Consider the following 23340-nt stretch of genomic DNA (forward strand, 5'->3'; position numbering starts at 1 on the left):
ATGAGATTGGAAAAAATTTAGAAGAACTTTGACTTGCTTGGGATTTAAACCCACCCAATCCCACTCAATCCACATGGATTGAGAGCTAACCGAACAAGCCCTTAGATGGCACAACACTTAGATTAGTTCATATTCAATGAAGTTGCACAACTTATGGTGCTGGTTGTTTCATTGTTACAGTTAGCTACTGATGGTAATTTATCTGATATTTTATCAAATGACAGACTTAGGCACCAGTGCCTACCTGTTCACAGTTTGAATCAGCCCACTCTTTTTCTTTCCTCTTGGTACTTTGTTTTCCTGATGACCAAGATGTTCACAGTTTGAATCGGCTCACCCTTTTGCTTTCCTCTTGGTACTTTGTTTTCCTGATGACCAAGGTTGCATGCCCAAGTTTCCTTTGTGTGGCTAATCTTACAATAACTGCTTAACCCAAAAATAGAGAAGTGCTATCAAAGTTGTTATGCACGAGGTTTATTTTCCGTCGCAGTGTACGAGCACTTAACTATGATATTATATGTTTCCGTTACAACGCACGAGCACTCACCTAGTTCAGAAAGAGAAGACACGAAGGAGACCGGAGGAAGTAGATCAATCTGAAGAGTTGCTAATCAAGTCCTCAATCGATCTTTTGGTTAAATTGAGCACTTGAACCCATGTCCCCTTGCTTCAGAACTTTTGGGTTAACCACTAGAACACACGTACCTTAGTGTTTTATAAATAAAAAATAGTTATATTTGAGTATATAACAACTGTAGCAATTATATACATAAATCTAATAAGAACCTAATATGGGCATCTGATGATATCACGGTTTCACCCTCCGCGCTACCACACCGTTCAAAAAATAGTGCAAAGTGAGCACTCGAACCCACCTCGCTCTAAACATTTGAGAGTAGTCATCAGATTACATACCTTAGTGTTTAGAAATAAACAATAATTATATTTAAATAAATATTTTAAAATCGTAGCAAAGCACATGCAACTGACTAGTAGACCAATAATTTCTTTGCCAATAAGACCCATATATTTCAACTTACTCGTATTCATCATGGCCGTCGACAGCAGGCTTATCACGGCCCATTCGTCCAGCTCATTTTTCTCTTCTCTTCGCCTCCTTTCTCACCGTTGCAGTTGCAGTTGCAGCCTTGCTGGTTCAGATCTCCCCGACCCTGCCACGGCGCCACCAGACCAGCACAACATCACTGCTACCTCCCCTTTGCTCATCCCCAGATCTCCAGACTCCAGATCTCTGCTCCTGCCCCCGCCTGCCTCTTGCCAGCGACAACCCCGCCGCAGCACGCGGCGGCCGCGGGGAGATGCTCCGCCTACGGGCGTTCCGGCCGACGAGCGACAAAGTCGTGAAGATCCAGCTCCACCCCACTCACCCCTGGCTCGTCACCGCGGACGCCAACGACCGCGTCTCTGTCTGGAACTGGGAGCACCGCCAGGTACCGCTTGCTTTTAGGGACCTTCTAGCAATCTGCTTGTTTGATCCCGCGATACAGAGAGGCTTCGAAGCTTTGTTTGGGGCCCATTTGATCTCACGGTGCTTTGTAATCCGTTAGGTGATCTATGAGCTGAAGGCAGGTGGCGTTGATGAGCGTCGCTTGGTTGGAGCGAAGCTTGAGAAACTCGCTGAGGGAGATGGTATGTGGCGCAGTAGTTCAGTTTCGTTTATTATTATCGGTGGTTTTTGGCATGGTATGTGGTTGTTGTGCATAGTTTAATGCTGTTCACACTGGCCAATTGTGACATATGGTTGTGCATTTGTTAAAATGGGCGTTTATTTACTGTTTGGGACGACCTGAATTTGTCAGAGTGTCCGAAGCTGAAATGTCATTTCTCTGTCCTTGTAGAGATATGATACGTTGCTTGATTTCCTGTAGTAATGCAATCTCATGGTAATGGTGGTAAACTGTATCAATGAAAATCCTTATTCTCATATACTCATCTCTAGAAGGAACGACAACACAAAATACTTCATTGCTAGGACATGGTTACATTCAACTTGCACTGCATTACTAGCGTATTAAGTATTGGTTTGATATCACCACTAAAGTTTGTATGGTTTGATATCACCACTAAAGTTTGTATTTCAAATGTTATTTGCAAAACATACTTGTCTGCAACATGCCAATATCCTATCCTAAATGTAGGCTAAATCTTGATCCTTGTTGAAGCTAGCTGTGTTTTTTTTATCATTCTCGACTTCACATTTTTGCTGCCCCCTTCACTTCCAATACCCATGGTATTTAGTGTTTTGTTGATTATCCCTTTTCAAGCCATATCAGTGGAAGTAATATGTGCTTCTCGCTTTACCCATGTGCAATGTTTTGTGCAGATTCAAAAGGAAAGCCCACCGAGGCTATTCGAGGGGGAAGGTATGTCCCTTAATTATGATGATCATGCTACCCTAACTTGCTTGGGACTTAAATGCTTTGTTGTTATTGTTAATTATGATGATCATGTGCATATTACCTTCACCTGACTCCCGATGGGTCTACTGTTCTTCTCCAAGTGTAAAGCAGGTTTCCTTTTATGATGATGATGTTCGCTTTTGGCAACATTGGCGCAATTGTTCTGCTGCTGCTGAGGCCCCAACTGCAGTCAATCAGCAATCTTCCATGTTCAGTGCACCTGCACCTTCGACACGAGGAAGACACTTTGTTGTCATTTGTTGTGAGAACAAAGTCATATTTTTGGATTTGGTGACTATGCGGGGCCGCGATGTTCCTAAGCAGGAGCTTGACAATAGGTCACTTCTTTGGTATGGTTATTTTTCTCTAGTTACTTAAGTTTATGGGTACAATTCTTTGTTCATGACATTTAGATGTGTCTAATTGGATAATGCATACAAGGTTTATTTTCTCTAACCATGTTCATTTTTGGGTAGTTGATTCAGGAGCGAAACTATCACAAAATTTTGGATGTTGAGAGTTTAACCTACATTGTACACCACTTGAGGCCTATAGGCTACTTTTTGCACTTTGGCTACTTGACACCATTTATTTTATATATCATAGAATGTAGAGTAACCGGTGTATTCTTTCTATGTCCTGGATCATTAGGGATATGCTAATTTTACTGGTACTTTTTGTGGCAATTACATACATCCATACGACTATGTTTGGTACTGAGGAAACTAAAGCATTACTTTATTAACTGTAACCTGGAACTGAACTGGGCTGAAACATCTTATGGGTATCATATTGTTGAGTAACATTCATTAACAAAGTAGCCAAAGTGCATTTGGGACTGTTGAGTTATATTCATGAATGAATGGCTCAGTTGAACAAAGTAGCAAAGTGCAATCGTGAGTGTTGAGTAATATTCATGAATGAATGGCTCACTTGCCTATCAGGGTATGTACAACCCTGAGCCCTTGAAATGGTTTTCCAAATACAAGAAACAACTAAGAGACCGCATGATACAACTCTGAGCCTCTAGATAATAAATACAATCAAGACACAATATGTATAGAGAGTCCTGTAGAGAAGAGCCCGTCTCTTGATTTTTTTCCACTTAGCCCCCCCCCCCTAGAGATTGCTCAAGAGACCTCTCATTTAATTGGGTTGTACATGCCCTCATGACCTTTCGTGGTATTTTGCATAGCTGTTCTGTAGTCTAGACTACTTTTTTAAGTCTTTAGCTTGTTTGTGAACTTTATGCCATACAGCATTGTGGTCCCACAGTTGCATTTTCTGTTATATTTGATCCATCCAGAGACCTATGAGTAAAATAAATCAATTTCCACCTATACTAGATAAAAAAGTAAAAACTCGACTTGCGGGGGTAAGATCATGGGGAGTTGAACCTAAGATCTGAGGAGTACTCAAACCACATAACCAACTTGGCTAGAGGCCCTTTCGCACACTAGATAAAAAAGTAGTCACAGGCGGGTATTTACTCTACCCGATCCGAACCCGACTTGTCACCATCCCGATTGTTTGCCCTTTGTTCTTTGGTTGTATGACACAAACAACACGTGTTGTATTCACTCAACATTCATCTGCTACGTGATAATTTAAATTTTAAAACCCTATGCTTTTCTGCAGTATGGAGTTCCTATCTAGATCATCTTCTAGCGATGCTCCTCTTGTTGCCTTTGGGTCATCTGATGGCGTCATCAGAGTTCTTTCGATGTTGACATGGAAGGTTGAACATACTCTACCTTACCTCCTTTTCTTCATTGCTGGCGTACTGCAAGTTTAAATTGAGCCATTTGATCCTTGCAGCTTGTGCGGAGGTATACAGGTGGACATAAAGGAGCAATAGCTTGCTTAATGACATACATGTCTGCAGCTGGTGAGGTAAACTTCTGCACAGACATGCCTTGTCTTCGACTCTAGCTGCTTTATTTTGGTGGTTACATTTTGTTCTTTCTGTTGTGTTCATATGTTGTGATTTTCTATTTTCATGTTCATTTTTAACAGTTAATTGTTGTTAATTCTTTTGATTTTTATTTCTGAGGTTATTACTGTTATACCTTCCAATAAATAACAAGGCATCTCTTCAGGTACATTTAGTTTCTGGTGGCAATGATGGCCTGCTGATATTATGGAGTGCTGATCATATCCATGACTCACGCGAGCTTGTGCCTAAGATTAGCATGAAGGTATTGACTTGCTGACTTCAGTTCACCGATTATTTATGTATCAGAAAAAATAAAATGTTGCAGAACGTCTGTAAATTACTTGTACAACATTACTTAGCATGCGAGTAGGTTAATACTGTTTTTGGGGTATTTTCTCAAGGCCCATGATGGAGGTGTAGTTGCAGTTGAACTTTCAAGGGTGATGGGGAGTGCTCCACAGCTCATTACAATAGGGGCTGATAAAACTTTAGCCATATGGGATACTGTTACTTTCAAGGTACTTATATAAATATTTGCATGAAGTTATATTATTTATTATTTCAAGTAGAGCTTAAAGTAACACATTTGCTGCTCAGGAAATAAGGCGCATTAAGCCAGTGCCTAAACTTGCTTGTCATAGTGTTGCATCGTGGTGTCATCCCCGTGCACCAAACCTTGATATTCTAACTTGTGTCAAGGACTCCCATATTTGGTATGTATTTCTGCTCTCCAGAGACATATTAGTTGCAGATTTTTCTCTAATGATGCTCATTATAGCTTATTGCACTGTTCTATACTCTATTATTACAGGGCCATAGAACACCCAACTTATTCTGCTTTAACAAGACCGCTCTGCGAACTGTCATCACTTGTTCCTCCACAGGTTCTTGCACAGCATAAGAAACTGAGGGTATTCTTCTGTTCTTATTCCTTATATAACACGTCTTGAAAATTTGAAATATTTCTACTCACTTATCTCAGCTTTATTAACTGCTATGTCCAGGGTTAGACCATTCACAGCTTGATGATTTTTGTTGTTGTTTGCAATACTTGTAATAGATTGCATGCTGTGCCTTTCAAAGAAAAAAATTATCACCATTGATACTGTGAGTCTTTATGGGACGTGCACACATTGGCACAACTCAAATATCATTATCATTACCTAATAAAAAAGAGAATGCTTGTATCTGTCCACTTGGACTTTTTCCCCTCTACTTAATATAATGATGCGCAACCCTCCTGCGTTTTCCGAGAAAAAATAAAAAGAGAATGGAATGGAACTGACATTTACAGTTCCAAAGGTTCTTATTCCAGTACCCTACACCTACAACTTCATTGACATCCGTTAGTGATGGTTGAATCACCCATGGTTTGATTAGTTGTGGATAAACCACCAGAAATCATGCATACCAACATGGTAACCTTGGGCAGTGAGCACAAAGTAATGAACCACCTAACCCACTTTTATTTAGGTCAGCCCTCATTCAATAGACTGGAGTGATATAACACTTGTTATAATCTCTGCTTGATCTATATTCTTCAAATTAAATCTTGTTTTCTGAGTTCCTCAAGTGCGCTGCTAACTATAGATTTAATTTTGTGGTTGTATTTTAGGTTTACTGCATGGTGGCACACCCCTTGCAGCCACATCTTGTTGCTACTGGAACTAATATTGGTGTCATATTAAGCGAGTTTGATCCAAGAGCACTTCCAGCTATTGCTCCTTTACCAACACCAACAGGCAGCAAGGAACATTCTGCTGTTTACATAGTTGAAAGAGAACTTAAGTTACTGAATTTCCAATTGTCGAACACAGCAAATCCATCCCTTGGGAATGCTGGTGTTGCATCTGATGCAGGAAGATCAAGGAATGATTCATTGGAACAACTGATAGTAAACCAGAGCAAGAAGCATATCAGCACTCCTGCTCCTCACGATTCCTATTCGGTCCTTTCTGTCAGCAGTTCTGGGAAGTAAGTGATATGCATGCTGTCTTGTACTCTACGCCCTCCGATCACAAATATAAGTCCAGTAGAACATCGACACAGTCTACAATACGATATTTTGACTAGGAATATACTGTAAAAGTATATTATTTTAAATTGATAGAGCTATACATCAATAAGTATTTCTCAGTTCTCATAATGATTCTAGCAATGGCAATCTTGTGTTGTCAATCTACATAAATTTTAGTTATGGATAGTCAAAGGTGTTAGAGGTAATAATTGTATATTATTAGGGCTAACCCTAGAGGGTAGCTATATAGTGTTTGTACATGGGCCACATGGGCCTAACCACATATATTCTAACACCCCCCGCAGTCTGAACATCCGTCGCAGCGGAGTTTACAGACTGGAGCCGAAAAGAAGAAGTACATCACACACTAGGATCCCCCCACAGACTCAACTAGCCACTACTGATGTTGAGGCTGGAGCGAAACTCGACGAAGGTCGAGGACGGAAGACCCTTGGTGAAGATGTCGGCAAACTGGGAGGTGGTCGGGACGTGGAGGACCCGAACATCACCGACGGCGACCAGATCTCGGACGAAGTGTAGATCGATCTCCACATGCTTGGTCCGCTGGTGCTGCACCGGGTTGGTGGAGAGGTAGACGGCGCTGACGTTGTCGCAGTAGACCAACGTGCTCCTGGAGAGGGGACTGTGGAGCTCGGCGAGGAGCTGCCGGAGCCACGCAGCCTCCGCCACGCCGTTGGCCACGACACGGTACTCCGCCTCAGCGCTCGAGCGGGAGACGACCGGCTGGCGCTTCGACGACCAGGACACCAGGTTACCGCCTAAGAAGACGGCGTAGCCGGAGGTGGAGCGCCGAGTGTCCGGGCACCCGGCCCAGTCAGCGTCGGTGTAGACGACCAGCTCGGAGGAGGTAGACCGGTGAAGAAGCAGTCTGTAGTCGACGGTGCCCCGGAGGTAGCGGAGGAGGCGCTTGAGAGCCGCGAGGTGGGGCTCTCGAGGGTCGTGCATATGGAGACAGACCTGCTGCACAGCGTAGGAGATGTCCGGCCTAGTGAAGGTGAGGTACTGAAGGGCACCGGCAAGACTCCTGTACCCGGTGGGGTCCTCGACTGGGTCACCCATGGCCTCAGAGAGCTTCGCCTGCGTGTCGACTGGGGTAGAGCATGGCTTGCCGTCAATCATCTTGGCCCGCTCCAGAATGTCAAGAGTGTACTGCCGCTGGTGAAGTAGGAGTCCTGAGGGGCGAGGCTCAGCAGTGACCCCCAGGAAATGGTGAAGCACACCCAGATCCTTGACCGGAAACTCTCGCTGAAGTGCGTCGACGAGGTGGCGAAGAAGTGACTGATTGGAGGCGGTGAGGACAATGTCATCCACGTAGAGGAGCAAGTAGGCAGTCTCTGCTCCATGATGGTGGACGAACAGAGACGTGTCTGACTTGGCCTCCACGAAGCCCAGTGTCACCAGGAACATAGCCAGTCTGGAGTGCCACGCCTGGGGGGCCTGCTTGAGGCCGTAGAGGAACCTGTTGAGTCGGCAGACCATGTTAGGGCGAGAGGAGTCGACGAACCCCGCTGGCTGACAGCAGTAGACGGTCTCGGTGAGAGCGCCGTGCAGGAAGGCGTTCTTGACGTCGAGCTGGTGAACTGGCCAGGAGCGAGCAAGGGCCAGCGATAGCACCGTGCGGACGGTGGCCGACTTCACAACCGGGCTGAAGGTCTCATCGTAATCGACTCCGGGGCGCTGAGTGAAGCCCCGAAGAACCCAGCGAGCCTTGTACCGCTCTAGGGTACCATCGGCCCGCCGCTTGTGCGTCCAGATCCACTTGCCGGTGACGATGTTGGTGCCGGGCGGACGGGGCACCAGATCCCACGTCTGGTTGGCGACGAGCGCCGCGTACTCCTCCATCGCCCGACGCCAGTGGGGGTCCAGCAGGGCGGTGCGAACGGAGGAGGGTACCGGAGAAACCTGCGAGTCTGCGGTCGTGGCCGCCAGGACACGGGGCGGCAGGGTACCAGCCGCGTGCCGCGTCACCATCGGGTGGACGTGCCGCGGGTCGCGGTGAAGGAGCGGTGGGTGGTACACCGGCGTCTCGACACGGGCCGCGGGTGGCCGCGGCGGAGGTGTGGGTGTCCCTGGCGGGGACTGGGCCACCAACGGTGACAGCGGCAGGGGCAGCGACGGTGGAGGTGCGAACCCCGGCGGCGGCAACCGGCGCTGGTAGACCCGCACCGGCTGGGCGAAGCGGGTCGGAGGGGTCGGAACCGACGGCCCCAGAGGCGGTGCAGTCCCACCACCCTCGCTCGGCCCGGGGGCGATCGGAGACGGGGCTCCGCGGAGAGGCGACAACACCGTAGGCGACACCACCGGACCCGAGCAAGGTACCGGGCCGGGAGTAGGACCGACAGGTGGTGAGCGAGTACCTGCAGAGAGAGGAAGGAGAGGTGGCTCGACCACCGTGTCAGTCGGAAAGAGAGTGAAGAGGTCAAGGTCAGGGTCGGAGGAGGGTGGTGTGGTGGTGGAGGAGTAGGGAAATACGGACTCATCAAACACCACATGGCGAGAGATGAGGACCCGGCGAGAGCAGAGGTCAAAGCAGCGGTAGCCTTTGTGGTCCGGGGAGTACCCGGGAAACACACAGAGGGTGGAACGGGGTGCTAGTTTGTGAGGAGCAGTGGCAGCGGTGTTCGAGTAGCAAGCACACCCGAAGACACAGAGGTGGTCATAGCGCGGAGGGGTACCGAAGAGTGCCTGGTGAGGTGTGGGGGCCGGACACGCAGTGGAAGGGAGACGGTTGAGGAGGTAGGTAGAGGTGTGGAGGGCCTCGGCCCAGAAACGTGCCGGAAGGTGCGCCTGGAGAAGAAGAGTGCGGATGGTGTCGTTGGTCGTGCGGATCATGCGCTCAGCCTTGCCGTTCTGGGAGGAGGTATACGGGCAAGACATCCGCAACTGCATCCCGTGGGAGAGAAAGAAGTCGCGGGAGGTGGAGTTATCGAACTCCCGACCATTGTCACACTGAACGGCCTTAATGGTGAGGCCGAACTGAGTGGACACCCAGGCGAAGAAGTGGCGGAGGGCGGGGAAAGTCTCAGACTTGGCACACAAAGGAAAAGTCCACACATAATGAGAAAAATCATTAAGCACCACAAGATAGTATTTGTAGCCTGACATACTGGTAATAGGTGAAGTCCACAAATCGCAGTGTACAAGATCAAATGCATGAGTAGCATGAGAGGAAGAAGAAGAAAAAGGAAGACGAACATGGCGGCCTAACTGGCACGCATGACAAAGATGCTCATCATGTGATCTAGTACATGGGATAGTGGCACTACGAGTAAGCTGCATCAAGGCATCGCGTCCGGGGTGACCAAGGCGACGATGCCAGGTGGTAGAAGACGTGGCGGCAGCAAAAACAGCAGCTGTGTCAGGTGACGAAGACGAAGAAGATGTGGCGTGCGGAAGCCGAAGGGTGTAGAGGGGGCCGGTGCTGTCACATCTGAGGAGGGGGCGCCGAGTTGCCGAGTCCTTCACAGTAAGACCAAAAGAGTCAAACTCGACAGAACAAGAATTATCAGCAGTAAACCGACGAATAGAAAGAAGATAGTGGACCAAAGAAGGAGCGACAAGAACATCGGGAATGCGAAAAGAGCCGGGAGGGCTGGCGGCACCCACAGATGTGACAGGAAGACACGAGCCATTCGCCACCATGATGGACGAAGGGAGAGAGGAAGAAGGAGGGCGAACATAGGTGAGTATACCAGGGTCGGGGGTGGTGTGGTAGGTAGCACCGGTGTCCGCGATCCACTCGGGACCCATCGGCGGAGTCAGAGTAGGAGTCTGGAAGGCAGCCAGGGTGGCCGCGTCCCAACCAACCAGCCCGGACGGTGGAGTAGCCGGTGGCGTGGGCCACGACGAAGCGGCAGGTGTCGAGGTCCAGGGCGAGAAGAGGCGAAGGCGAACCCTGGCTGCGCACCAGCGAACATGGCCGCCGGGGGCCGAGCCTCAGAGCCTGGCCCCTGGAACGACCACATGGAGATGCGCCCTGACCACGGGTGGTGAAAAGTGGGCCAAGGCGCACCCTGCTGGGGTCCCGGCGTCGGTGCGTGGCCACGGGCACCACCCCCGGAACCACCACCGCGGCCACCACGGCGGCGACGACCACCACCGGGAGGGCGAGGGCCAAGGGCAGACTGTGACAGAGTAGGAGGACGGGTCGGGGTGAAAGCCGCCAGTGCTGTCGAAGAGGACGAGGACCCCGTGTCGGAGATCGATGCAGCCTGAGCACCCAGAGTGATCTCCTCCAGGGCGAGGTCGTCGCGAACCTGGAGGAAGGTAGGAAAGGGGCGCTGGCGCATGATCACCGACCGAAGGTGGGTGTAGCGATCGCCGAGGCCGCGGAGGACGTTGAGGACTAGGATGCGGTCCTCCACGGGGCAACCCAGATCGCCAAGTGAGTCCGCCATGGTCTTCATCTTGCGGCAGTACGCACTGACACTGAGGTCCCCCTGGACGAAGGTGCGAAAAGCGGCGTCGAGGCGGAGAGCCCGAGCCTCGGCGTTGCCCATGAACTGGCCCTCGATGGCAAGCCAAACAGCCCGAGCGTGAGGAAGGTTCCGGAGGAGGCTGTGGAGGTCAACGGAGATCGTCCCCACGATCCAGGTGAGCACGATGCTGTCAAGGCGCACCCACGCGGCAGTCGGCGCCACGCCGGTGGGGTCGCAGAGGACGTGGTCGTCCAGAGCGTAGCGACGAAGGGTGAGGAGTAAGTCCCGCCAGCGTGCGTAGGACGGCGACTCGGGCTCCAGGACGACAGGAACCATCAGGCGAATGTTCTGGACACTCCCAGCCTGAAGGTGGAGCTGAGCCACTAGCGGGTCAGCCGGGCCATGCCAGAGCACCGTGGGGATGGTGCGGGGCCCGGTTCCGACGGTCGGTGCGGTCGGGACGCCGTACACGCCGCCCATGGTGTCAGAGGAGGTGGCCCCGCCATCGTGGGCCGCAGGCGAGGCGAGGAGCTGTTCCGCCGCGGCAATCTGAGCAGCGATAGCGTCGGCGGCCTCGCGCTCGCGCTCCCATACGAGGGCCGCTTCCCGCAAGCGGGCCTGTCGCGCCGCGTGCTCCGCACGGGCAGCAGTGAGAGCGGCGACGGTGTATCCCTGGTGGGCGACCGGTGGAGGCGGCGGCTGATCGACGACCGAAGGCGGATCAACGACCAGCGACGGGGGAATTGGCGGGGGAGGGTCCTTCGGACCGGCAACCCCCGCGGGAACTGCATCCGCCACAGCCGCAAGGGCCGAGGCGGTGCGCGCAGCGGTGAGGGCCCCACCGGCGGCGGTGGGCCCGGCCCCCCACGTCGGCCCGAGCGCAGGGGAGGCGGGCACGGACCCCCATGCCCCTGCCACCAGCGCCTGCGCACCTGCAGGGGAGACAGCGGCGACAGCTGGGAGGGGGTGGGGAGGGGCCAGGGGGGCACGCCCACGCACGGCGGCCGCAGCAGCGGCAGGAGAGGCGGCGACGGCGGGCCTGCCAGGGGAGGCGGCCCCCGCCCAGGAGGAGAGGGGAGGGAAAGTGGAGGGGGACAGAGGAGGCTGCTCGCCAGCCATGGGAGGGTCGCTGGCGTGCAGGGGCGCGCGGCTCCTCGGCTGGCTGGAGGCGTGGCCTGGCGCGCAGGGGCTCCTGGCGGCGGCTGCCTGGCGCGCAGGGGCTGGTCCCGGCGGCTGCGCTGGGTCCTGGCGGCGGCGGCGCTGAAGCACAGCCGGGCGCAGACGGCGACGCGGATTCCTGTGCGGCGCGCGGTCGGCGGGCTCCGGGCGCGGCCTGGCGCGCAGGGGCTGGACGGCGGCGTGGATTCCTGGGCGGCGTTCGGGCGCGGCCTGGCGTGCAGAGCTCCTGGCGGCGGCGACCTGGCGCGCAGGGGCAGGGCCCGGCGGCGGCGCTGGGGGCGCAGGGGCAGATCTCGGCGGCGGCGGCTGGAGAAACCCTAGCAGCGGCTGCCAGGCGGCTGGAGGAAAGCTAGGCTAGGCTGATACCATGTTAGAGGTAATAATTGTATATTATTAGGGCTAACCCTAGAGGGTAGCTATATAGTGTTTGTACATGGGCCACATGGGCCTAGCCACATGGGCCTAACCACATATATTCTAACAAAAGGTAGAAATTTGACTTAGAACAAACCTAGGTGGACTTATATTGCTGTATTCTGGTTGTGGGAAGCTGAACTTTACCACAATACAATATGGATTAGCAATTTTGTACTTTGTTTACTTGTTTCAATTTTTCAACCAGCCTGTGGTGGCTACACTGCACATTGTCCCTAGCTAAATTTTAACTAGTTTTGACTCCATCTTGTTATTGCTGTATTTCACCAACCACATTATTTTCCAGTAATATAATATAAGGTACTCATTGGCTTAAGCTGTGTTATTTTGGGTGCATCTGACATTGTTAGCATCTGGGGAAAGACATACCCCTAGATACTGGCAGTACACCTTCAAAGATCCCATCAACATAAGAAATACCCATGGTGGGTCCAACTGGTGCTAGCCTTACATCATTGGAGACCTGCAGCTCGGAGAGCAAGCCCCCGAGGCGGCAGGTCCCAGGGCCCTACAGGTCTGGGACTCTCACGTCGAGCCTCCTAACTCTCCAAAACACCTCAAGGCAGGAAGACACTAGACAGTATGGCCTTGGTGCTGCATGATGACCATAGGCAGGATGGCCCCGGTGCTACGTGTCGGGCTGTCGGCCACACAGTGCCTGGCGATTGAGATGAGGCACCATCGATCACATTTAATGCGATGTACAATATTGTGGTCAAAGGGCATCAATGCAGTCATGACTGTGGTGCAGGCGACCTGGCCCTGTTTGTTTCAGCTTTTTTCAGCTTCTGGCCACCAGAAGCTGCTGCAGACTGCCAAATGCCCAGCTTTTCAGCCCGCTTTTATGAGAATCACTTTAGTTAAAACCGTCTCAAATCAACGTGAACACATAATCGGCTGAGTCGTTGCAATAGTAGGAAACCGTCACTTTCTACATCCTAAACCCTATGGACTGTCTTTCCTCCGTACGTAATTTCCACGATACTCAGATTCTCAGAAAAGCTCCTTAGAAAAAAGCTGAACCAAACAGGCCGCCACTATGCAGGACATGCATGTGCAACTACCATGGTGATTGTTTTAAAGGCATCGCCTAGGCAACACCTAGGCGTCCAGGCGCCAAAATTGTCTGCGCTTAGGTGCCGCCTTGCTTCAGGGGCTTATGGCGTGCGCCTTGGCTCACTAGGTTTCTGGTGAGCTTCTTCAACGATAATGGCAACCCCAGATACTTACAGGTGAAGGTAGACAGATCACATGGAAGCTGTTCTTGAAGGACTTCTATTTCTTGCTCACCACAGCAAATCGAATAGACACTGCTTTTGTGCACATTATTTTTCGAGCCTAAGGCCTCCCCAAAAAGATGCAGGATGCCAAGAACCACCTGGATGTCACTTTCCCTAGGAATCTAGGATAGAGGAAGAGCACAACATCATCCGCATAAAGGAAGATTCTGTACTGCAGCACTCTCGTAGATAAGGGCTGCAACACCCCCTCTTCAGCTTTGGAAATCATGCCACCGAGCACATCCATGACCAAGATAAAGAGCATTGGAGACAATGGATCCCCTTGTCTTAACCCCATTTTATGAAGGATGATCTTTTCTGGAACTCCATTCAAGAGGACCTTAGTGGAAGAACCCAACATACCACTAATAATATCACGCCAAATTTGCTCAAAGTCTAATACTTGCAGCACTTCCAACAAGGCCAAGAAACTGAATCAAGGGCCTTTGTGATATCTAACTTAAGAAGCATTCTTGGTCTTTTTTGTTGATGAAGCAACCGGGCTGTTTGCTGAACAAGCATGAAATCATCCTGAATACACCGACCTTGGTTGAAAGCACTTTGCTTTGGAGAAACAATAGTCTGTAATTTACCAGTCAGCCTATTGGCTAGCAGCCTAGCACCTTGGTGATCAACTTGGCAAAGCTATGAACTAAACTGATAGGACGAAAGTCCTTAACCTCCTCCGCACCTTCCTTTTTAGGGATAAGGGTTACATAGGCTGTGTTTAGACAACCAAAGCTGTCAAATTTCCTGCTCCAAACAGCTAAAACAGCTGCCATTACCTCACCCTTGATAATAGGCCAGCACACATTTAAGCCACTCCTCAAGAGGCGTCATGACCCTCATGTCTTGAGCAATTTCTATTTGGTTAAGGACCTCCCTAGCTAAGGCAAGATGAGAGGACAGATGACCAACCTTCTTATCACTCCACCCCTAGACACTATTTCAGATTTGCTATTGTGCTATTTTATATTTTGTGACTTGTTTGTGAGATGAGAGTGTTCAAAACTTGCTATTATGCCATTAGAGACTACTTTGTGGCTATTTCAGATCTACTATTGTGATGATTTATATTCTATGACCTGCTGATTTTACTTCCTTATTATGCAGTTCATAGCTGCAGTATATATTGGTTGGCTTCTATGGCATTGCCTAGGCGATCGCCAGGCGGTGGCTGAGCGCCTAGTTCCGCCTTACCGCCTTTAAACCATGGCCATGGTAGCCACACCTGCGATTGCAGACATACCCAAATGTATTATAAAGTATAAGCTGCTACACTGTCTACCAACTACGCTATATTCAATGGTGTGACCACTGACCACTACAGTCTACAGCATATGACATGCTTGATACTTTGACTTTGACACGACCAAGACGTGCTCCACATATGGCTCTGCAACTACGACAAGTTAGGAATAGTTGGACCTCTGCTGGGCAGGGCTCACCATTAACATAGAGATGTAGAACTGTCCTCTCATGTGCTATATAAGAGAGGAGTTGAGCAATATATAAAGGGGTTTAGAAGGTCCAATAAGGACACAAGTCGAGAGACCTGAGGTCCAGAGATCTAGGATCAATCACAGTATCTAGTGGTCATGCCCTTCTTCTAGGTCGGACTCGGAGGAAAAAAGGTTGGACTGGGATCTGGCTGTTACTCCAGACTTTTTTTAGATTTTTGGCACTTTAGACTACAACTTTCACCAGAACCAAGGTGGTGGTGGTGGTGGTGTGTGTGTGTGTGTGGGGGGGGGGGGGGTAGTTAGTCATCTAGCTTAGACAATGTATGATCATGTAATATTTGCCTCCGCTTTTATCAATTCATCCACCACAGAGAGAACGTAGGGTATTAGGCTTGCGTGGTCCGAACCTCTATATTTTTTGTGTGCTTCTAGCCATGTCAGCACTCTGAGCCTCCAGTCTACATCCTTCTCTCTATAACTCTACAAATTTCTCTGGTATGCTTACACCTTGGTGTCATACTGATGACAGACACCTTCCTAGTCAGTGCTGGTTATGCTTAATAGTTAATACTTTAATCTTCTTTGCATTTACTGTAGTGCTGTTGGAAAATTTCTGAGTTCTTGTTTCCTAAATTGATCTCGAGCCTGTTTTCTGAAAAGAAAATGGTTACCCTAGAACACACATGAGGTCCCTGGTTTAGTTGGATACTTTTTTTGTTTACTACTTGTTATAGTCTGCTGATCATATCTTGAAAAACCTGTGAATACGTAGTCACAAAACCTATTAGTCTGGTTTGTTGGCTGGTTCAGTTTTTCAATATCCTATTGCTTACATACCTGTAGACATTTTAGCTACAGATTTTAAAAAAATAATTTTCTAATTATTAGTGTTATACTTTCATTTCAGGTATGTTGCAATTGTATGGCCAGATATTCCCTCTTTTGCTGTGTGCAAAGCAAGTGATTGGTCAGTTGTTGATTCAGGCACAGGGAAGCTTTTTGCCTGGGACACCTGTCGAGACAGATATGCTTTAGTAGAGAGTGCATTGGCCCCAAGAATGCCACTTGTTGTGAAAGGTGGTTCTTCTAAAAAGGCAAAAGAAGCAGCAGCAGCTGCAGCTCAAGCAGCAGCTGCTGCAGCTAGTGCTGCTTCTGCCGCCACAGTGCAAGTGCGTATCTTATTAGATGATGGAACAGCACATGTTCTGCAGAGATCGATTGATGGTCGTAGTGAACCGGTCAGTAATTATCGCTCGTCTTCGTCTCCCCTTTTTGTTTTTTTTGTAGCACTAATCAGTCTTCAATTCCAATTCTTTGTTCATAGTTTGACGGAGATCTGAACTTATCTTTTGTAGATACCCTAATATTGTGTCCGAAATATGCTGCAGTAATAGTTTGTGATGGGAATTTTTCAGATTAAGGGCTTGTTTGGTTAGAAGGGGATTGGAGGGGATTGAGGGGGAAATTAGTTCATTTCCCCCTCAATCCCCTCCAATTCCCTTCAATCCCCTTCTAACCAAACAAGCCCTAAAGAAGTTAAAAATTGCATTTCATAGTAATATGTTTTCTTCTAATTAACGTGCTTATTAAGTATTAACATCGACGAGCTATATGATGTCTGACTAATTTAAACCATTGGCTGAACTTTTTTATGCTTGCTCAATTGCATAAAAGTTCCTGTTTGTGGACAATGTGTCAACACACTGACAATTCTGTATATTGAATTTTATTGTTATCTTTACACTTTCCTTGTCTCATCATGCTGGTGTCATTGGAAACTAGCTGTGCTTTCATATCATGCTGTAGTTGCATCGAGCATTAGCAGAGTGATACTGACATAGGTGTTGCTAGGTTGAGTTTCTTTCTTTCACTTCTGAGTACATCTTTGTTTGACCAGTGAACTATAAACCCTTAACTTTCTGTCCATTGTCTTCATCAGCAAAAACTCTTCTGTCTAGTGTAATGGCTGTGATATTTCAGGTTATTGGACTGCATGGTGGTGCTTTACTTGGTGTCACATACCGCACATCTCGTAGAATCAGTCCTTTGACAGCAACAGCTATATCAACTGTTCAATCGATGCCCTTATCAGGTTTTGGTGGAAGTGGATCATCTTTTGCATCCGATGATCCGTTTTCTTCTAAGGAAGGGCCTCCACAAAATTTCCAATTGTACAGGTATGCATTTAAGTATTGTTCTTTTTTTCTTGAATACACAGATTTGTGTGTCTTTGTATTAAGAGAGAATAAACACCCCTTTATAGTTTCTCACTGCCTCACTCCGGGGCGAGCCATCAGCGGTGTCTGATAGTTATTTCTTGGCTGATACATTGTTCTTATGTACCTGTAAAGTTCACTTTGCTTGTACAATGATCTAAAGAGCTAACATCTTTGGGAGACTAAAAGTTACATTTTAAATTGGTGCAGCTGGGAGACCTATCAGCCTGTAAGCGGCCTACTTGCACAACCTGAGTGGACCGCGTGGGACCAAACTGTGGAGTATTGTGCATTTGCTTATCAGCAGTATATAGTAATTTCTTCCTTGCGGCCTCAATTTAGGTACCTTGGAGATGTCTCAATTCCCTTTGCAACTGGTGCCGTCTGGCATCGAAGGCAGTTATTTGTGGCTACACCAACAACAATTGAGTAAGATTTTAATCTTCATACAATTACTTCAATAATGTTCCCTTTTGCCCTTGAAAGAAGATATCTCAATATTGCTATGCTTATGATGCAAGCTTGTATATACTACTAGCAATAGCCTATGCTAACGCTACGATCCTAGTAAGGGGAGGGGAGGGGTCCGTGGCGGCGGCGTGAGTGGAGGGGTTGACGGTGGCGGTGGTGGCGGCACGAGTGAGGGGAGGGGGAGGCTAGGGGTGGTGGCATGGTCACGTGTGAGAGGGGGAGGGATGAGAGATGATCCAAATAATATTGTCCATTTGATTTGAGTGAGTAATGGAGAGAGTTATCCAACGATCTGAACCGTTGGTTTTGATGATGTGTTAAGTCTGGGTGTAATTTGTTTGGTGGATTTAGTGGAGATTATGAGTGTGGGGGTGATTTGGTTGGGTGTGTTTTGTAAAGTTTAAACTGGTGGATTATATAGTGTTATATATATAGAAATGGATAATGACGTATGAAGGTTATGAACTTGTGATTGCTTGTATGATTAAAATTGTAGTCTGTAGAAGCATATAGACAGCTTAGCAAATAATTTCATTTTCAGGGTAATTTTAAAATTCGAATCGTGTTTAGTGGTACCAAAAATGATAGGGTCAAGTTATTAAGCACACAGTTTATTTGATTCTTCTTCGAGATTTTCTTGTTTCCAGGATTATAGTTGCATATAAGTTGAACATGTAGTCTAGGTTGTGTCAAGCGATCAGTGTTTTCAACTTTTGATGATGGCTCATGGACACACCTTCTGTTCCTTGATCTTGTAAACAATATTTCCCAGGTGTGTCTTTGTTGATGCTGGAGTGGCAGATATTGACATTGAAACGAAAAGGAGAAAAGAAGAAATGAAAGCAAGAGAAGCTCAGAGTCGGGCAGTTGAGGAGCATGGAGATTTGGCTCTTATCACTGTTGAAGCTCCCCAGGTTACCGTGAGTGAAAAGGTACCACTGAGGCCACCAATGTTGCAGGTATGACATGCAGTATGCTGAGTGCTTTTAGTGCCCATTTTCTCCTTTATTGATAATTTGATATATTGTCTTCTGTTTTCGTAAGTGTTACCTGAAGTTAATGTATAATAAGAAATTCTGGACATAATCAACATGATTCTTTTCTTTTTGGTGTTTTAGACTTTCTGCACTTATCAACAGAAATCTCAAGATATCAAGCCTTGTAAAATGCAACATACACTTTTGAAGTTCTATGTTAGATATAAAAATAGTTTCACACTCCTTATCATTAGACAAAATGTATGGAGCAATGCTTATTCTCTCTAGTTTTGTCATAAATCAAACTTCAACCAAGGTTCTAGAAAATATATCAACATCTAGAATACCCAAAAAATGCAATATAAGATATATTTGATTGGTTGATTTAGTGAAAAAACTTGATGCTGTATATATTCGTGCATTTTTCTAAAAACTTGGTCAAAGTTACATAAGTTTGACTTAGGACAAAACTAAAGTGGCCTACATCTTGAAACAGTGGGAGTACTAGTCATTACTCAATATTTTGAGGCTATCAATCTGAGTTTTTTTTGAGAAACAGAATTATTTATGTCGAGGTGCCAATATTTGCCCAATGCCGTGTTGAAAAATTAACATTTATTTCAAGTATTTTTAACCCTTACAAGTATTGCCCAATGACCACAATTTATTGTAAAATCTTCTGTGAACCAAAGCTATCTTGGAAAATCAGGACCAGGTTTAACCTGGCATTTTCATTTGAGTAGTAATCTATCTCTTCACTTCTTCAGGGTACATTTAGTTTCAAACAGCCTGCTATATTTTTTCAATGTTTTGTTATTTTTTTCCTGAAAATTGGCAATATGTTAATATATTGAATGTTGCACATGGTGACATAATTTATTGTTCTGACATCCTTCACTTTTGTTCCAGGTTGTTCGTTTGGCCTCCTTTCAGCACGCTCCATCAATACCTCCATTTATAGTGCCAAAGCAATCCAAGTTCGATGGAGACGATTCAGTGTTTCAGAAGGAACTGGATGACAGAAGATATGCTGAAGTTGCTGTTGCTGGAGGAGGGGTGTCTGTTGCTGTAACTCGTTTCCCTCCGGAACAGAAGAGACCTATCGGACCTCTTGTTGTGGTTGGTGTAAGAGATGGAGTTCTCTGGCTTGTTGACAGGTAACATATACTCTCATGAGCATCTTATCTCTTTATTAAAAGAGCAAGAGCAGTTCCTTGATGCACAATGAAATGCCGTGGAATTAAATTTTCTTCAAGCAACTTACCTTGTCACCTTTTGTTACTCTTTGATATGCTTACTTGGATTCAACTACGAAAAATTCCATGTTCTTTGCAGGTATATGTGTGCGCATGCCTTGTCACTCAGCCATCCTGGTATAAGATGTCGTTGCCTTGCAGCATATGGGGACCCTGTTAGTGCTGTGAAATGGTATGTTTGTGGAGCATTGCCTCTTTCTGTGTTTAAGACCTGAGAAGAAGAATAACATATACACCCATTATGCAGGGCTACTAGACTTGGCCGAGAGCATCACGATGACCTGGCTCAGTTTATGCTGGGTATGGGCTATGCCACTGAAGCTCTTCATTTGCCTGGAATATCTAAGAGGTAAGACCTTTGTTTTTGCCTATTTGAGCTGTGTTTTATATGATGTAACATGCTAGGACATCTGGATATGTCTCGAGTTAACTTCACTCTCAAAGTAATATCTCGAGTTAACTTCACTCTCAAAGTAGGATATCAAGAATTGGTGGAGATATTCTGATTTTTTCTTTATTTGAATTCATGATGATACCCTGCAGGCTGGAGTTCGACCTTGCAATGCAGAGCAATGACCTGAAAAGAGCACTTGCTTGTCTATTGACAATGAGCAATAGCCGAGATGTGGGACAAGAAACAGCTGCCGCTGATGCCACTGATGTTACACAGATTCTTAATTTGGCGGTAGCTAAGCAAGCTAAGCAGGAAAGTCTTGCAGATGCCGTGCAGGGAATAGTGAAATTTGTCAAGGAGTTCTTTGACCTTATTGATGCAGCTGACGCCACTGGGCAATCTGACATTGCTCGTGAGGTTCTAAAGAGATTAGCGGCTGCAGCTTCTGTAAAGGGAGCCCTCCATGGACAGATGCTGCGAGGCCTAGCACTCCGTCTTGCAAACCATGGGGAGCTTACTAGATTGTCGGTATGTTTGACCACAAATTTATGGCTAATAATTTACACTGCAAACTTGAGATTCTTGTCCATGATGAGTATTGGCGATTAAGTTCTAATTTCGTTTATAATAGCACCAATATCTGGTACTACCTCTGTCCCGAGAAGGATGCAATACTAGTTCTGTCCTTAGTCAAACTATCTGAAGTTAGACCAAGTTTGTATGTTGCCTTTTCTGTTTTGGTGTTGCATACTTGCATTGTGCCTTTTCTTTTGATACGGGAGACACACTGACATGCTCATACCCATGTATATGAGGGAACATGGTTCCAAGCACATGCTTAGAATCATGGGACTGCCTAAAGCCCTAAATCTGACTTCACCTGTTGGAAATGCAATGCATTGTTCTCTGGATTGCCACAAATTCATAGGAATAACCACTAACGCCAGTGTATTTGCCCAGGGTTTGGTAAGCAATTTGATCACAGCTGGCCATGGACGCGAAGCAGCCTTTGCTGCTGCAGTTTTGGGAGATAATGCTCTAATGGAGAAAGCATGGCAGGACACAGGAATGTTGGCTGAGGCTGTTTTACATGCTCAAGTAAGTTCTTTTGAATTTTCTCATGCTCAATCCTACTTCATGAGCTGCAAACCATTATGGTTTTGCGTAATAACACTTTTTTTGGTCTTCCCATTTCCTTCCATCCTTTGCTGTTATTGTATTATCCGCTTCTTTATTTATTTCACTGAAATTATCTACACCTTGTATGACTTTGATGTCCTCACGGGCCTAATGAACTCTCTAGGCCCATGGTCGTCCATCATTAAGGAACTTGGTTATAACGTGGAACAAGATGCTACAGAAGGAACTGGATCACACACCAACTGTAAAAACCGATGCGGCCGCAGCATTCTTGGCTTCTCTTGAGGATCCAAAGCTCACAAGCTTGGGGGAAACTGAGAAAAAGCCTCCCATTGAAATACTTCCTCCCGGGATGCCTCCCCTATCTGCACCTCCAATCGTGATTAAAAAGTCTGGAACAAAACCTGGCCTCCCCAATGCAGTAAAAGCCTCAAATGGGCCTATAGGTGCTCCGATGGTTCAGGGTGCTCCCATGGCTCAAGGTACTCCTGGGGCACAAGGAATCCCCATGAATCAAGTTACTCCATCACAGGGCAGCGACGAGGCAAAGCCATTAGAAGCTACAGTGGTTGATGCAGCTCCCACCACTTCAGAAGGCACTGCAGCTCCCGCAGCTGCAGAAGGCACAGCAGCTCCCAGCAGTGAGGAAGCTAAAGCAGCACCTGGGAGTGAGGGAGGCACATCGCATCCAATCAACGAGGAAGCCACAGCAGTTGCAGTTTCAGATGCACCAGGCAGCCCTGATGCTGCGGCTGCGGCTGCTCTTGCTCCTGCAGCTGATACCAGTAGCTCGGATGCACCTGCTGTTACTCCCAGTGAAGTAACCGTCTCTCCCCCTTCAACCGACGCACCCGAGTTGACCGATAAGCCATCACCAACAGAGGCATCGTTGCCGCCTCCACCTAGTGTTTCTGGTGTATAGAACATTTCAGATTATTTTTGCAGTGTGCCATTTTTTTTTGTATGCTGCCGCGTTCGTTCCACTGTAATTTTTAACCCATACATACTGGTATAGGCATTTGCTGCCCCATGGTTCAGGTATCGCAGACGCCAGGCAGTATGTGAGTAGCCCTGTACATCTGCTGTCTGCGTCTCGCGAGAACTTGCTGCCATTGTGTCAGTTGTGTGGGCATAGCTTATGTTGTTTGTGATCAATCCGTAGGACCACAGTTTAATTTTTTGCTTGATCAGCTGCATCACCGATATCACTTCTTGCCTTGTACGACAGTTTCCTATTTTGCCGATTTAAAGCAAGTGCTGAGATTTTGCAAGCGTCTTGTTAGGTCATCTAACTTGAGAATCTGTGCCTGTGCGTACCGAAAGCCTCAGGTCGGCCCGGTCTGCAAATACCACGATTTGGACAGTCGCTTGTTTGTGATAGAAGTGGAAAACCCTAACTAGGGTTTGAGAGGCTGTATACACGGCTAACACTCAGCCATAACTCGACTCTATGCTTATAGATGTTTGGACGGGATTGAAACTCTATGAACATAGAGGAAAGTCCCTTGGTAAAGCGGTCGGTAAATTGCGAATTGGTTGGTACGTGGAGGATACATACATACATCACTAATGGTGATACACTCGCGGATGAAGTGGAGGTCCCTTACACATGCTTCGTGCGCCGTGCCACACGGAGTTTGAGGGGTAGACCATGCTGATGTTATCACAGTAGACGAGTGTGGCGCGTGAGGGGTTGTAGATGTCTCAGACCATGTTT

General features: G+C 47.6%; 1 protein-coding gene across 1 annotated transcript; it reads left to right on the forward strand.

Moving 5' to 3' along the window:
- The first annotated feature begins 1038 nt into the window (after nucleotides 1-1038).
- On the forward strand, nucleotides 1039-22894 carry LOC103637390 (uncharacterized). Its single transcript, XM_020542492.2, has 21 exons — nucleotides 1039-1451; nucleotides 1569-1650; nucleotides 2345-2384; nucleotides 2522-2770; nucleotides 4059-4158; nucleotides 4239-4313; nucleotides 4520-4618; nucleotides 4758-4874; nucleotides 4954-5069; nucleotides 5168-5267; nucleotides 5972-6330; nucleotides 16077-16407; nucleotides 17150-17346; nucleotides 17596-17814; nucleotides 18629-18815; nucleotides 19743-19990; nucleotides 20169-20261; nucleotides 20337-20438; nucleotides 20633-21011; nucleotides 21444-21581; nucleotides 21787-22894. Exons 1-21 carry the CDS (start codon nucleotides 1320-1322, stop codon nucleotides 22543-22545), a joined length of 4122 nt encoding a protein of 1373 aa, XP_020398081.1. The 5' UTR covers nucleotides 1039-1319; the 3' UTR covers nucleotides 22546-22894.
- Nucleotides 22895-23340: the final 446 nt, after the last annotated feature.

This window comes from Zea mays, chromosome 8 (genome assembly GCF_902167145.1).
Source record: "Zea mays cultivar B73 chromosome 8, Zm-B73-REFERENCE-NAM-5.0, whole genome shotgun sequence".
NCBI lineage: Eukaryota > Viridiplantae > Streptophyta > Magnoliopsida > Poales > Poaceae > Zea > Zea mays.

What these genes read in the sequence shown, in the direction of transcription:
- LOC103637390 (XM_020542492.2), top strand. Translation starts at nt 1,320, where the DNA reads ATGCTCCGCCTACGGGCGTTCCGGCCGACGAGCGACAAAGTCGTGAAG. An exon ending in TGAGGCCACCAATGTTGCAG is followed by an intron (nt 18,816 to 19,742) that starts GTATGACATGCA and finishes CTTTTGTTCCAG; the next exon opens with GTTGTTCGTTTGGCCTCCTT. An exon ending in GGGAGCTTACTAGATTGTCG is followed by an intron (nt 21,012 to 21,443) that starts GTATGTTTGACC and finishes GTATTTGCCCAG; the next exon opens with GGTTTGGTAAGCAATTTGAT.